The sequence below is a fragment of the Melopsittacus undulatus genome, chromosome 6 (genome assembly GCF_012275295.1).
Source record: "Melopsittacus undulatus isolate bMelUnd1 chromosome 6, bMelUnd1.mat.Z, whole genome shotgun sequence".
NCBI lineage: Eukaryota > Metazoa > Chordata > Aves > Psittaciformes > Psittaculidae > Melopsittacus > Melopsittacus undulatus.
Genome location: NC_047532.1, coordinates 2,346,354 through 2,362,949, shown reverse-complemented (window position 1 = coordinate 2,362,949; position 16,596 = coordinate 2,346,354). Strand labels below are relative to the sequence as shown.

At 43.7% G+C, this 16,596-nt stretch overlaps 1 protein-coding gene across 1 annotated transcript; it reads left to right on the top strand.

Moving 5' to 3' along the window:
- Positions 1-362: 362 nt before the first annotated feature.
- Positions 363-10,527, top strand: ITM2A (integral membrane protein 2A). The gene is made up of 6 exons (XM_034064336.1): positions 363-505; positions 4,348-4,479; positions 4,712-4,900; positions 5,843-5,953; positions 6,937-7,087; positions 9,457-10,527. The coding sequence occupies exons 1-6, from the start codon at positions 422-424 to the stop codon at positions 9,543-9,545; spliced, it is 756 nt and encodes a 251-aa protein (XP_033920227.1). The 5' UTR covers positions 363-421; the 3' UTR covers positions 9,546-10,527.
- The last annotated feature ends 6,069 nt before the right edge of the window (positions 10,528-16,596 follow it).

The following is a 16,596-nucleotide window of genomic DNA, read 5'->3' as shown; positions in this document are numbered from 1 at the left end:
TAGGCGTCTGTACAGTTGTCTGCACGAATAGTGCATGAAGCTAGAACGATTGCAGAGGAGCCAAGCTCGGATGCCAGGCTGGTTTTAGGATGCAGGTCTTTCCAAGCAGGAATTTGATCACTCCTTGTCTTGCCCCAGCACGGGGGCAGGCTGCCGGTCACACCAATGAGGACCTCTTGTAGGGTGCCACGCTCCGCACCAACAGAAACAGGAATGTTTTGGGATCCCAGGCAGTTTATAACCCGTATCCTATCGGGATGCGCCACCCCACCGGGATCACTGCGCACCCCCCGGCCTGCAGGGGGCGCTGCCCGGCGGCGTGACGGGGCTCGGCGGGGAAGGGGGCGTGGCCTCACGTTGTGCCCCGCCCCCGCCGCCCGGAGGCTCTTCAGCGGGGAGTCGGCGGAGCGGAGCAGCGGCCATGGTGAAGATCGCGTTCAATTCCCCGTTCGCTCAGAAGGATGAGCCGAAGAAGGAGGCGGCCGAGGCGCTGGTGGCCGATAAGGTGCGGGGAGTGTGCTCCGCCTGCTGCCCGGCCGCGGCTGGAGGAGCGGGGCAGGGGAACGGCGGCGGTGGTGGTGAAGGGGGTGGCAGGAGGACATGGACGCCGCCGCCATCTTCTCTCAGCGGTTGCGGGCTGAGGGAAGGCAGCGGGCAGCCCGCAGAGCATGGCAGCCCGTAGGGCTCTGTTGTCTGCCCCGCTGCTCCGCTCCGTGCACTCGGTTCCGGGCAGGCTCCCAGCGTACGGGCGGCCGCCCTGCGGTGTGTCCCCGGTGGGGGGATGAGAGGGGCCGCTCCCCTCAGGGCCGGTGCAGTGAACGGGTACGAGTGGGCCCCGGAGCATTGCGGTTCTGTCCCCACAGCCGTTCTCCCAGCCCGGCCGCCGCTGGGGCGGCCACGGGCGGTGCCGGCCTGCGGGGCTGGCGTGACATCGGCAGGCCGGCACGCAGGGGCAGGCCCGGCTGTTTATCTCGCAGCTGGGCCCGTGCCAGGGCCTCTCTTCCTGACGGGGTTTTAAACCTCCGCAGCAAGCAGGCGGCTGAGCCCAGCGCTCCGGGGTTCGGTTCCAGCCTGGGGAAAGCCGCAGGGATAAATGCCGTGCTCTCGGCAGCAGCTTGGCCCCAGGGAAGAGGCCGTTCGCAATTGCGTCTTGAGGCAAACAAAGTGGGTTAGGGCTCGCTCCCTCCTGCGCAGAAGGCCTCGCAGGCAGCGAGCTGGAGCAGCGCCGTGGTGAGGTGTCTGGGTTTCTGGTATGTCTCGCTGAAGTTAAGAAACCTGCCATAAAGGGTTTTAAATAGAAACCTGAGGTTGGCTTTTCCTTCCTAACGAGTTGTCATATTGCTGAGTTGAATTGGACTTTCCAAATCTGTGGGAGACTTTGACGTTTCAGTGAAGCGTCTTGGTAAATAAACTCAGCCCATCCCATAATCCTCCTCTCGGGCTACTGATTTATTCCTAATTAGGGAGTAAGAAAATAAAAGGGCCAAACCCCAATAAAACTTGTGGGGTTGGCCTCTAGTGCCTGTTTTCCCCCTTTTTGTGCCTTCTAAGGTGTAATCAGCAAAGCAGCTTGCTTTCCAGCCTACTGATCTTCTGCCTCACTTAAAATAGCCTGCCTTTAAAAGGGGAAGGGGTGCAGAGTGGTGTTGCTGCTCAGAGGACTCTTGAGCTGTGGGAGTTGTATGTGTGCACAGTTAATAATAGTAGCACTGAATGATTAGATCAGAAGGAAGGAGGGATAATAGGGAAACAATGTAGATCAAGTACTAATTTAAATGTTGAAAATACCCTCAGTCAGGCTAGTTGTAGGACAAACTCATCAGCTACTCCTGAGGCAACTTGTTATATGTGTTTTGTTAGCCTTGTACCATGCAAATCCTGAGCATAATAGTTCTGGTATACACTTAGATCTTTGCTTTTCTTCTCATGATAGCTGCTCTTCTCCATTGGTCACACACGCAGTTTTGTTACACCTGTCACAGTGTTCTCTGTGTTTGCACATGTGTGCGTGGGGTTTTTAACAACTCTTCACTCTGACTTCAAGACTGAGAGTTTCATGTACCCATCAAGTTCACCATTTTCTTCCAAGACAAACTTGTTCTATTATTTTTAATGTCTCATTTTTCTGGAATATTTGTGCAGAGCAAACAAGCTTAATGGCTAATGTTGGCTGAAACAGCACAGAGAAAGTCCTCTGGAATATCTGCACCAAACACTTGAGCAGAATACTCTCCCTGCAGATTCTTTGAAGCTGGCTGTGTCAAGTGTCTCTTGAGCTAGCTGCAGACGTTAACACAAGTGATTTGTCATTTCTCTTGCTCCTAGTTTGCTTTGCTTGTTACAGCACATTTTAGAACTGCTTTTTCTTTGTGGTTCTTTTAATCGCTTACTATTTTTGAGCAGAGGCTTTGTAACCTACTGGAGTGAAGTCTTGGTATTGTATTCTCTTATCAGCCTTGTCAACTCTTTGTTCTCAGATTCAAGCTGCCCACAGTGCTGCTTAATATGATAAATACCTTTGCTTTGTTTGAAATACGTGTAGAGCAAGTGTAGCTAATTACATGTCGACATCATCCAAGCTGTAGGATGTCTAGTGCCAAAACCTGCTGCAGACTGTTGCAGGCTAGATAAGTTACTGAACTGAAAGGTGTAGATGGAAGTGACAGAATGTGAAGAGACCATAATTAGTCTTGATCTTAAAAGCCAGTTAACTCGGAAAGATGGTTTTCATATACTGCAATATAAAGTAGCATAATTTTGACTTTAAATAAAGTTTCAAGTAAAAATTATGTGGGGTTTCTTGCTTGTGGTTTGGTTAGCTGTTTTGGGGTGGGGTTTTTTTTGACAAATGCTTAACTAGCCAATTGCAGCAGTTTGTCTTGCTGAATCAACATTTTTCTGTTTGGAGGATGTGAGTGTGGAATGTAGGAGTATTGACTTTTGCAAAACAGCTTGTTTTTTGTTTCAGTACTTGCATAGCTGAAGCATTTCACTTCTACACTCCTATGTCTTGCTGAGCATGGAATTATGTGCAGCCTTTGTAACAAGGCTGTGGCTTGTGATCACAGGGCACTTAAGTATATTGTATTCTACAGGAGTGCAAATAGTGAGACGCAGATAATGAAAAGCCTTAGAAGCTGTTGTGCAAAATCTAGCTACTGACTGTAGGAACAGCACAAAGGAAAAGATCTTTTGCTGTGAAATCCATTTTTCTTCCTGACCACTACAAAGAGCAGGTCTTGAAAACTAAGTGCTAAATACCAGAGTCAGGAATCATTAAAGGCACATAGTTGGCCAGACATAACAGATTATCTAACACTTTGGGGTCCCTTGGCTTGTTTTTTGTTGGTGTTTGGTTGGTTGGGTTGTTTGTTTGTTTGTGTTTTGTTTGTGCTTGTCAACACCCAAACCCAGTATGTGTTGGCTCAAAGAGAAAAATCTGCTAGTTGTTTAGTATTTGACAGTACTTCTGCCTCAGCCTGCATTGTGTGAGCTTTTCACCTGGAAGTCTAGAAGGGCACTGAAACAACTCTTGAGGGTTAAACTTGTCATTCAGACACCACCACTAACTTTGCACTTGGTATTACACAGCACATCACCATATTACATGATGGTGACAGTAGTTTCCTTTGGATGCAGTCATCTGCTTGAGATAGAGCTGGGTGTGGAACAAACCCTTGAACTAGAGAGATAAGCTTCAGGGTACTAGAGACAAAACTCTAGGACTTGGCTGGAAGGAGTGTTTTGAAGCTGCAAGGTAGGATGTGCCATGGTGACTATTTTTACTTGGCATAACTTAAAGCTGTATTGAGGCTGATGAATGGTTCTCTTTCGTAGTGGATTTGTGCATATTACAAGTTCTAAAACCTGAATGTTTGACTCATGTCAGAGGTCTGCTCCTTAGCTGATTGACAAAGTTGCATCTTAGCTTTCTGTGTTAGCAAGAGGAGGATAGGAAACAAGCTATTGGTAAAAGGCCTTGAAACAATGTGTACCTTAGAATGACCTTGCTCTACAAATCCTGCTTTCCTTGTCCTATATTGCAGCTGCAGCACTGTATCCATTGTTAAATTATTTAAGCTCTGTATGGCTCAAATAGTTTTTGGATAAAGGCTTGTCTAGCAAGCATCTTCCAACTAAGAAAATACCCTCTTTCAGTGCTGTTTGAAAACTGATCTTAATATACTGTAGTATTTCAACATAACTGTCTTCCTTACATAATGCTTGGCTTGCAGTTCTCAATGTACACCTATAAGAAATAGAAAATGGTAGATCAAAGTGAAGCAGTAGATAACAGCTCTAAATGCAAAACAGCTACACCTCCTAAATTCTCATCTCTCTTTAAAGGATCCGGAAATTGCCACACATGGAGGTGAAAACTCATCTGGGAGATGTCTGTTGACTCTGCTGGGTCTAGCGTTCATCTTGGCAGGGGTGGTTGTTGGTGGAGCCTGCATCTACAAGTACTTCATGCCTAAGGTAATGTCAAAGTTGTTTCTTTTTCAAGTATTGCAGAACAAAAAAAGTGTAATTATAAATGGATTACTGCTGTAATAGAAAACCTTCAGTAACTGGGACATGAAGATTGTGATGTCCTTTATAAGAGCCCCGGGTGTGACAGACCTGTGCTGTGTCATAGCATGAGTGTTAGAAATATCATTTTTAAAGGAACATTTTCTGTAAAAATAGTTATTCTTGCTCTTACTTTCAGCATAAGGTATACCGTGGTGAAATGTGTTACTTTGAAAATGAAAATCGTGATCGTGCTGTAGAGCCATACTTCCTGCCTATTGCTGAAGAAGCTGACATTCGAGAGGATGATAACATAGCCATCATCGATGTCCCTGTTCCCAAGTTCTCAGACAGTGATCCAGCAGCAATTGTTCATGACTTTGATAGGGTGAGTATGTGTGAAAGGGTAAGAAAATAGTTTTGTTGCTCACTGAGAAACTGTGGAGCAGGTAGTATTTGCAACAGCATCAGGGGTTTTGTTCTTGAGACTTTGAAAGCTTGCTGTCAATGTTAGTTGCATGTAGTTTCTCTAAAGCAAAGAGGAGAGGATTGTTTTAAGTTGACTTTTTACTAAAGTTGTGTTGGTAGTATTGATATCCTTAGTCAGCTGTGAAAGCTGTCATAGGCTGGGAAGCGAACCTTGGCACTGCAGATACAATTGCAGTAAAGGCACTAGAACCGACCTCTGTATGTGCTGCCTTCAACAGTAGCACTGAACACCACACAACTGAGCTGTGCTACTTGTGTTTGCAGAACTCAGTTTTCATCTTTGCTGTCTTGACAGAAACTTTGCTATAACTTAAAGGATTCAGGCAACTTAAGAACTCAGTTGATTCTGGCTAAGTGTTATGCAAAGTCATAATAAAACATATAGATATGTTGATAATTTTGGTTTCTGCAGTTCTTGCACTCACTAGCAATGCTGATCTGACTTTTTCTGAAGAACTACCTACAGGGAATGATTGTTTATCAGCAGTTGGATACCTTTTTCATTGCACTGTGCTTAGCTGGATTTCCTCAGTTATGAAAGCATACTCCCAATACTTCCTCTATGTTAATATAAACTGTACTCATTTAGAGTTGTGATAGCAGCAGCTTTTATAGTCAGCTTTCACTTGTGTACTGAAGTCCTGTTGTAAAAGAACTGTAACTACTTACTGTGTTTGTGAAAGTGGTGACTGTGAAGTTCTTATACTAGACAGTTCCTGAACATACCTCTTTGATAGTTGTTGTGCATGATATTCAGCTGTTAGTGTCTTTCGTAGTCCTTGTAGAACTGTGTTCTAATAGCCAAAGGTCATGCTTAATTAAAAACTTGTTTTCAAAATAGCTTTTGACTGCGTATCTTGACTTGCAACTGGGTAACTGCTACGTGATTCCACTGAACACATCCATAGTTATGCCACCAAGGAATCTGATGGATCTCTTTGCAAAACTGGCGGTACGTGGAAACTTTTCTGTGTAGTTATGCTGACAAGATCACTTTTGGTAAGAATGGATGTTGCTCCTGAACCACGGGCTCTTGCTAGAACAGTCCTCTTGCCATCAAAGGACATAATCCCCCTGGCTCAGTCACTGTACTGAAGTTAAGGCCAGCTGTCAGTGTATATTATGTTGATTAGATTCATGCTTAATGCTCTTATTAATACCTAGCTTTATGGAAGCTGAAAGCAACTAGCAAATAAGGTTAAATTTAGCTATTATAAAGGAATTTGATAAAGCTCCAAATATTGTTGAAAGCCTAAACCTGAAAGTTACTACCAGAAAGCTCCCTTGCCCCATGAGAGTTGTAATGAAAAGGATAATGCTAACTTGTGCTTGTGTTTTAGTGGTGTTTAGTGGCATTGTAGTTACGAGCTCACTGCAAGCACTGTGACTCTTTGGGGACCAAAACTGCTGTTATTTCCAAGATGACTTAAAAGTCAAGCTGACAGAGCTTGCTGCTACTTCCAAATTAAATGCAGTAGTGAGAAATCATGCGTCAGAGGTACTTTTCAAAAAAGCCATTAACTCCTCAGCACCTGGAGGCAGCTAGAGGCTGCCCCATGTAGTTTAACTTGGGGTCTTAATTTTTATCTTCCTGGAGATAAAGCTTCAAGTGTGTATCCTTGCCCCCATTTTTTCTGAGTTGGTCATGAGGGGTGAGAATTTGTCTCAATAGTGCTGTAACGTTCTGGTTAAGACTTAACTTTTGTAGGTGGGACTGCTTTTATTGTATCGGATGTGTTGCCTCCAACATGGAAGCTTTTATAATACTTTTTCTCTTATCTACAAACTTTCTGTTGCATACAAATGAACTTTTCTTGTAAAGTAGAAGAAGTAAAGCTGGAATCTAGAGCCTGAAGGCCTTCTGAAGCAGAATAAAATTTAGTGATACTTGTTTTTAGCAGGATGCTAAAATTTCAAGTTTTTTTTCCCCTTTAGACTGGCTCTTACTTGCCCCAGACTTACCTAGTCCGTGAAGAAATGGTGGTTACAGAGGAGATAGATAATGTGTCTGATTTGGGCATCTTCATCTACCAACTCTGTGTTGGAAAAGAGACATTCAGACTTCAGCGCAGAGACCAGATAACAGGTGAGTTCCCATCAGTAAGAAACCAAACCTGTTGTTGGAGGGTGGAAAGGGTGCATACTTCAACCACTGGAGCTCTGAGGGTTCAACATGAGAACAAATGGGTTATTTTTCCCCTGCCTTTAAGTATGCATCAGGAGTGTCATTCAACCATGCTGAGTTTCAGTTATGGGATTAGAGGTTAAAACATTTTTCTGTTTGGTTGAAACTGTAAGTTAGTTTGACCTTAAAATTCACATAATCCATCTGATTGTGTGAATCTCTCAGTGCAGCTTAGTTTGTCGCTGTCCTACCTAAAACTGGATTGCAGAAGCACAAAGTAAAAGCATTATCTTTGGTTCAGTTGCTTTGGAAAAAATGAAATAAAGGAACAACTAGTTCTGGATGTCCCAGACCTCTTCTGTGAAAGAGGAAGAACACTTCATAGGAACTTCTGAGCATTGTTTCTTTACTGCCCATGTCCTCACACCACTCCCTGCTATTCTGTGAAAAGAACTGAATTTGAGGTGTCAATAGTTTGATATACTGGGAGCAGGCCTGGAGCACAGAAATGTAGTACTGTGGATTTTAGTTCACTGTAGTTCTTAAAGCATTTCATAGTTTGCTGCTCTCACCAGACACAGAGAACTAATTCTTTGGCACTCACAGCCTTTCAGAATGCAGATGTTTGGTTTGTCAGAACTCTCTGCTCTAGTTTTCTTCTTGGGCAAGAGTTTCTTCGGTTACAGCTTACAACATCAGGAGCCACATCTCCTGTTTGCTGGAGACTACATCCTGTTACTAGATAGAAGGCTCTGTATATGGGAGCACAAGACTGGTCTATAGTTAATGGCATAGAACACATGAAGAAACAGTAAATGCTGCCTTCATGAGGGAGAGAGGCTTGTATCTCTTAGGCTTGCGAAGATGCTTTTATGAACAAGTCTAAGTTGATTGCTGCTCTGAGACTAGTCTATAGACAATAACTGCAAAGAACGTTTATGGTATTTCCTTAAATAATCTTACTATAACATGTTATTGACATCTTCACAGCAGAATATTTGCATAAAAAGATTCTAGTAAATGGATAATGCTGCTTGGTACTGTCTCTGTTCTGTAACCTTGTTTGCCCTTGGGAGGCAGGTGAAAGAGGGTGGGAAATCTAGCCAGCTGGAAGACTGCTGCTGAGGGGAAAATTGTTCAGGAGAAAGGCTTGTCTTGCTTTCTAGGTCAGATTTCTAGCATGTTTTTCCTCTAACATGTACAAGCTATGCACACAATTAGACTGAAGTGGATAAACTCCTTTAACTTCTGTGGAGAAGTAGTCTTCCTTCCCTGCTGCTGCATTGGCTCTTGGATTTTGTAGGGTGCAGAGGTTCATCAGTTAGATCAAACTGACCTCAGGTTCTGTGGCATTTGCCTGGAGCTGTAACTGAAGGCCTGTGGGGAATTTGACAGGTCATCCTGACTGTTCAGTTATGTTCCTGGTTAGGTAGCATTGGAAGCTTTGTAGCTTGTCCAGGCAATAAGACTGAGATTACTTGAAGGACAGCTTGGATTTGAAGTGCTTACAAAACAAACAGTGCCCTGCTGGGTTTTGTTTAAGAGCTAGTGCTTCTAGACTTCAATGGATAGCTTCTTTTGCTTACTCTGGATAATTCTCTGCTTATTAAGCTATAAATCTTTTTTCCCTAATGGTTGTACATTGGAGTGCATTAGCAGCTTGTCTTTGATGGCAAGACTGCTGTATTCTTGTCTCTTAATAAAGATTCACAGCTGCTACAGGTAAACTGCCTGTGTCAGATCCAATCTGGCATGTCCAAAAATAGAGAAAATCACTTTAATGCTGTTAGGGAAAACTTGAGTGAGATCATCAGCCACATGGCAAATCCTTACAGGGCTCAAGGTGAAGACATCTCTGCAGAATCACACTCTGTGTTTATATACCCTGAGTAGGGGGAAGTACTGATAAAGAACCAGGGTTTTTTCCTGCACCCTTTCTGAGTTACTGAAATTACAGGGAAGAGTTTAATCTGCTTTGCTTTTCCTTTTCTCTGAGGCTAGACAAGCCTATGAGAAACTGCCACAAACTACTTAGTGTTGTCTCTTCTACAACTAAAGTGGTGGCAGGGATGCTAGAAAAAAGAGCTTGCTTGCTTTGTCCCCGTGTTTGTACATGGCTCCCACTTCGGTTGTTACTGTTCTGACAATGTGGGAGGTGCTTTGTCAGAAACCAAACTGATACCAAGCACTGGTGACAGTGCCTGGTTGTGGGAGCACTGTGTACTCATGATTGTATCTTGCTGCTGTTCATACTGTTACAAAACCCGTAAACACTGGCTGCTGGGTTATAGCTCTGCTTTACTTAAGTTCTCATCTTCTCTCTTCCCCAGGTCTGCAGAAGCGTTCAGTGGAGAACTGTCATTCAATCAGACACTTTGAAAACTCTTTCGTTGTTGAAACAAAGATCTGTCAACAGTGAAAGGTGTTGGATGGGAGGTGACTAGTTCACACCTCCATTGAGAAGTCTGAGCATTAGACATCGACTTCTTAAAATGTGCAGTGATAATCAAAAGCCTTATGCATTTTCTGTGTATTGCTTGTATTTCAGAAGACAAAGTCACCATTTCAGCTTTCTTTGATCCTTGGTATAACTTTTTAGTTGTCTCATGTAAATGTTAAATTTGAGTAAGGTTTTTTTAGAAGGCTAATACCAGTTTATCTGTTGAACGTGTTTGATTTAGTGTAATCTGGGAATGGCAGAAAAATATATATATAAAAATGTTAACCAATTCCTTGGCTGGAACCAATTCTGTTCACCTTAACTTTCACAGAATGATTAATATTAACAATCTGTGGTTTGCACATCTTGTGTAGTTCTGTAGAATAGCTCTGCACTCCGCATCCTGGCTAAAAAACCTGATCCATATCATTAAAGGTTTATTTTAACTACCATGTGTGAAGCATGTAAAATCCAGCCTCAGTGAGCATAAACCTTTAACACTACCCTGTTTCTTTTTGTGCAATTACTGTATTGAATTCGTATGTATATTTGGAACCTTCCCTGAGCTTATGTTTAATTCTTCAACCTTAGTTTGGTTTTGTGGTATTTAGTTGTTAGATTCAGATAGAATTGCTCTTAAAGCTTGTCAGGGGTTTTTTTTGGTTATGAATTGGTTTATTCTGTAACTTCCTATTTCAAGACTCTGTTCTGGTATAGCTCACCTGTGAATGTGACTGTAGCTGTAACCCTAAACTACTCTGGCTTATATATACTTTTTAGATCAACTTTTTATGAGCAAGTAGTGTTACTGCTGCAGTCAGTGCATTGTTCCTTTTTTTGAGACCTGCAGTGTAAAGATAATGAAGAGTTAGTGTCCTGCAGTTAATGAACTTGAGAGTTTTATTAAGGGACTTTATATTGGCATAAATTCTGCAACCCTATAATAAATGTTTCTCTAAAACTTTGGTGTTTGTGTGACTTCGTGGAGTTGAGAGTGTACCCTGGCATGTGGCCTGTGTGAGGGAGGTAATAGTTACTGCTCTGGGGCAGCACACAGTGCTCTTCCCTGTTATTCCTCTCGCCCTTACCTCTTTTTCAGCTTGAGGAGCTGAGTTGCATCAGCCTCTGTGGTACATAAGTTTAGGAGCAGAGGGAAGAAAAGACAAATGATCCCCCATGGGGCAATTTTCGATGGTGTTTAGAGCTGTGAACTGCCTGCTGAGCGACTTCCAGCAAGTGGGCAGTAGTTGTCAGTTCTGGTATAGCAAAGGAAGGATGTATTCTGTAACTCATCCTCTGAATACTGGTGTGCATGAGGCCAATGATTAAAGGTTTGCTTGTCTTAGTGTGTTTATGGAAGTGTTAATGAGAAGTCTTTTCAGCATATTGTAATAGAGGAAGGCAGCAGAGGGTTAATTGCCACCTTACTGTAACACCTCTCAGCATTTACCCATGAGCTTTGCTGTGCTTTGAGCTCAGAGCTGTGGGAGCTGCGGCAAGATATCTGTGACTAGTTGCTCAGAGAGCTAAACCCTTCTGGCTTTCCTGGAAAGAAACTTGGATTATCCAGCTGGAAGTAAAACAGTAAGCAGGCTAACAACAAGGGAGTGAGAAGTGACTATAGGAGAACCTACTCTCAGGCATTGTTTATGGGATTAGGCAGAGGAGAGGAGCAGAAGGCAGGTCCTGGGCAATAGAGAATTCCGCTGCCTTTTCTTGGGAACTAGTGCAGCTTTTCCCCCAAGGCATGTGGTGATGCAATGCAGAGGGCAGATCCCCCAAGCTAAACCTTTGCTCTTCCTGTCTCTGCAGTAGTAAGTGTAGGAGAGTATTTAATTATGTACTTAAATTGTCTCAAATAGGAAAGCTCTTAATTACCTGCAACAGGTTGGTGTCACGGGGAAGTAGCTGCACTGAGAAGTTTCTGCTACAGACTGAAGTGCCTGGGCAAGTTACTGCTCTTCCAGCTTCTCTAGAAGATAACCTGACCCCTGGGGGCTTGACCATCTCATTTGTTTTGGTTGTCTTGAGTGGAAAGGTTTGGAAACATCTCGGTTGCAGAGAGCAAGAAGCATCCACACGCAACATTGAGGTTTGGCTTTACTGAGAATGAGAAGTAGAAATCCTTCCAGCTGTGGGTGGCTCCTGTTCTAACCTGCTGGCTACCTTGAGACATGCAGCAGGAATGCTAGGCGTGCTTCCAGATAGGCTGGAAGAGTTTCTCTTACCTTTGTCTGGTAAAGCTTTTAAATGAAGTCAGTTCCTTAGGAGCATATTGATGTTCTAGGCAGTAAGCCAGGATGCTCAGAGGAACAGATTGTTCTTACCTGCTCAGTGCTGCTGCATTTGAGAAAGGAGCTGAGGTCTTATGTGCAGGTCTTAACATCTGCCCCTGAGCATTTTTGGCTGGTGTGGCCATTCAGTGATCAAAGGACTGCAGTTTTAAGGCTGCTTCTATGACAACAGCTGGTATTCCCAGGATCTTTTAATGCTGTCTCAGCTTCAGCAGCTCCTGCAATGAGCAGGTCTTTAGGAAGCAGAGTGCAAGTTGGAGAAGTCTCTTGCACCAGTAGGTGGCACAGGCAGCAAGAGCTTGGCCCTAAGTGCGTGTAACTGGCAAGAACTGTGTATTTATTCTAATGTGTACAGTTTTGCGTATTCTGCCAAAATTAAACCTAAAAATGGTTTAATGAAAGCTTCCTCTAGGTGGTGCTTAGTGTCTTTGCTTTGTTTCTATCTATAGTAAAGAGCATTTTTATAATACAGCTGTAACCTGGGTGAAAATCCCATTAAATATCCAGGTAAGATTGGCCTTGAGACATGGGTGTGGGGACTGAAAGGATAACATAACCAAGGTGCAAATGCAAACTGATTTACTGTAGTAACTTCTGTTCACATGTGCTTTTACTGAAAAAACAGCCAGTGTGCACTTACTGACAAGTGATCTTTGTACTAGCTTGAAGGTTATTGTTCTGACACAGTATACTTGGAAGTAAGTGTTAAAATACCTTTATGAATGTGAAGTTTGCAGTCCAGTGTTTTGGATGATCCCTTTTCCAGCATTGCATGTGATGGTTTTTCAAGTTTAAGTACTATAATCAAAATCATGCTTGAGGAAAAGTCACAATTGAGAACAGACTTGAATACGTGCCTTGGAGGAGATGTTGTTGACCTTTGCAGAAGCCTGATGGTGTTCTGGCCGAGGGTGACTGATAAGGTGGGTAACTGGTGATGTGTGAGACAGACACTTCCATTAAAGTAGGTGATAGTCTACACTAGAACTTCAGCGTTTCCTCTAGCCTGACTTTGTAAAAAGTCATAGAAATTAAACTGTTACTTGGATATAGAAATACTGAGAAGCAAATTCAGGGAAGGAAAAATTGGGAACAGCATGGAGACATCTGAAAGATGTACCCAGGCCTCAAACTGATATGAAATGGAGCTTCTCAGACTTGGTAAATTGGTTGTCTAAAACAGACATTTTCACAACCATACACTATGGACTGTTGCAGCACAGCATGCTTAGCATGGTATTGAAAGCCTCACATTGCACTCACTGGAAGAGTAACAGTGTATGTGCAGATGCCTGGAGGATGAAGAGCCTGCTAGGATTTCAGCAAGACTGGGCTGACTTTTTTAGACTTACTAGTTCTTGGCATTGCAGGGACGGCTACCAAAACCACAGATGTGCTCAGCAGACCTCATAGTGAAGGATGGCAGAAATATCAGCTGAAATCAGCTCTGAATTTCCCAGGGAAATTCTGGTTTATCATTTTAAATAATCTCACCATATGTGGGATTTGTTCTTCCCCAGCTGCTTCAGCTCTGCTTGCAGTAGGGGGGGCTGCATTGGACGGGTCCTTCATTAATGATCAAGCAGCTGCCAGCCTCAGATTTTGTAGGCTGATGCTTTTGTTTCTGGGCTTCTTTGAAGTACTCAAGAAAGCTAGGAAGAAACAAGCTATTATGTTCTCTTGACTAAAGACAGCCTCTTCCACCCTACTGCTTCTCCATCTGTTGTGTTTCATCTCCCATTCTCCTAACATGCCCTAAACTAGCACCACAATCTGTAACAGAAGAGAACACTTGTATGGCCAGATAGATGCAGTGCAGCCCACAGAGCCCCTGCAGTGGCACAGGAGCTAGCTGTGTGGCTGAAATACCACTCTGGTAAGGCTGAGCTTGAGGTCAGGCTTGGAAGGATTAAAGCTGCTTTGACTGTCCTAGTTCTGAGCTGTGTGGGGGATGGTTGGGCTGCCCGCTGCAGCACAGGGCCCGAACGCTGGCACTGATGGATTCGAGACTGCAATCGCAATAATAATGTGTAATTACAGTCACATTATTCAGTTACAATTATTTCTTAATTATGTGTATATATTTGTGATATTACCTAGGCAATATGACTGGGTGTATTTGCTTCCATGAGAATAATTAAAGACTCCACCTCCAAAGGAATTATTTGTTATAGTTCAACTGTTTTGTTTATTTGAGCCTATTTTCTCTCTTTTTTACTGTAGCACCACTGAGTTCCCCATTAACAAGCGTGAAAGTGAATTTACTGTCTTAAGTCATCCTCACTGTGACTGTAAAGGTGTGTCTGTTACAGAAGCATTCAGGTTTGTGGGAGCTGTTGCTGGTTGACGTTTGAAGCTGTTCTGGTTTAAGCTTGTGTGTTGACATGTGATTCTGGAACAAGGAGCTTCCTTCCTACAAACCTAATCCCTTGTTGGAATGGAACCAGGTGTTTTATTCTGGAGAGAGAGCGACAGCCTGTGGAATTGCTCAGGAGTAGATCCACAGATGGATGTAAACCCATGTTTTCTGCTTTGTCAAGAGGTACCCTGGGAGGAAGGGGTATGTGGGGATTTTTGGTTCTGTGGATGGTGGTGTCAGTGATAACTGCACTCTCACCTGACAGTAAGTAACTTGGTACTTCGGTTTCTCTGTGCTTGGTGGTTGTAGCTTCTTTGTCATTTCATCTTCTCAGACCCTTTCACTAGTTAATGCTTTGAACAATAAGAGGAATGCAGTAACCACGATCCAGACTCCCCTACCCTCACTAGTGTGCCTTGTCACTCAAGTGACAAGTTGGAAGCAGTTACAGCTTTGCTTCCTTACATCAGAAAAAGGCAGGGAGAATCTGACCCTAACCCAAGTGAACAATAGTGCTTTGGTGGTGGAGAGCTGAGCTGTAACTGCTGCCTTTTCACATCAGTTTGTAGTCTGCAACAAAATGAAAGCATTTCTGCTCATCTGATCCATCTGTGCGGCAGTGTAAGCTGCTTCCCTTGATGTCTGAGTGTGTTCTGCTCTTCCCAAAGCTCCCAACAGTTCACAAAGCACCACTGAATGGGGTACATAGCAGGGAGGCCGAGAAGCAGGAATGATGCTCCAAAGCCACAGACTCCTGTTACTGACTGCCTGAAAGTGTTCTCTATGGTAAAGGTTTCCTTGGGTGGAGGTAGCTAGGAAGTAGGAGCATGCACTGGTGGAGGAGAGCTTGCACATAGAACTGCTGATGACTGGGGTACTTCTGAGGCCTTATTTTCACTGCAGATCAAGACCTTTGATTTTTCAATAGGAAATGACTCATATTAACTGGAAGGAAAACAAGTTTCTGGCTGAATGCCTTGAGTCCAGGAGAAAAGAGTGAGGTCCAGATCTCAAATTCTGTGTTTCTGCTATAAATATCCTATTTGCAGATAAACTGGATATGTGCATTTATCTTTTTTGCAGACTCACTGTATTTGTTGTTTCTTAATGGAGCCAATGGCTTCCCACTACAAAACTCTTCTTTTTCAGCATCACTTGATTTTCTTCCCCTTCTGTCTTTTCGTTAACCAACCAAAGCCTGCTTACCAAAAGACTAATGCTACAAATGAAAGATGGGTTCTTGCTGCAGAGCTGGGATCTACAGTGGGACTGATGTTCTGGTGAGTTGGTCCTTTGGGGCTGAACCCTGATACCCTGCAGGAAAGTACCATCTCTTTATAGGGAGATGGTCAGAGGAGGTTTGCCCCATAGCTCTTGTACACTGTTCCATATAGAAGAGATCACACTGCTTGTGGCTATCACACTGAGAAGCATGAACATGTTCTTTGAAGCCGTATGATCTCAGCCTTGCAGTGCTGTTGCATTCATCCTTTTGCCTTTGAGAAGACAGTGTTGTGGTCCCCCATCTGGTATATCTTCCAAGGGCTACTTTGATGTACATGGAGGCAAACACCCTTGAGCCCTGAGGGCCCACACTGAGCCGTGGAGAACCTGCATGGTTAGTGTTAATTCACTTGCATAAGAAACCTCTCATTAAACTAGTAACTCATAGCCCTGTGTTTTAGCTTCTGTTTTGCATAGGTCTGCTGGGAGCTTCCACTGTAGCTGTGCAGACCTCAGTCTGACCACAAGGAGTTACCATTCCTTATATATCGACTATGTCATGTAATAGTGGAGTTTGTGTGAGACAACATCACTGAGTCCCAGGATGGACACACAGACTGATGGCAGATGAGAGAAACCAGTCAAGCCAAGAGTTTGGGTGGATTTAAAGCTTTAAAATGGAGTTTTCCCCTTGGGATCCCTGGGGTGGCAGACAGGGAGGTGTTGCTGGTTGTGGAGTGCTTGGAGCAAGGCACTGGTGGCTGCACATTGTGGTTGCAAAAGCCATGCCCTTCACTAAGCTCTAGCCCTACCAAGATGCTCCCTTCTTGCATCATTGTTGAGCCCACTGGGGTAAATGGGTAGGCAGGTGAGTGATTTGTTAATTCTCACTGTAAGTTATGACAATTGGTTTTGTCCTTTGTGTTCATCCTACCCCTGTTGGGTGTTCTGGCTTTTCTTTTATGAAGTTTAGGGGAAAAAAGCAGGTGTTGAAGGGAACTGAAGCAGACTGGCATATAAAGTTACAATCTTGATGATTGTAAGTCAACCGCTTGCTGACCATGGAGGTACCCAACCTCAAAAAAGCTTCACTTTTCCCCTCCCTTTAACTGTATGTGGGTACCCCTGTGTGTGTCCACACAGAACACTGGGT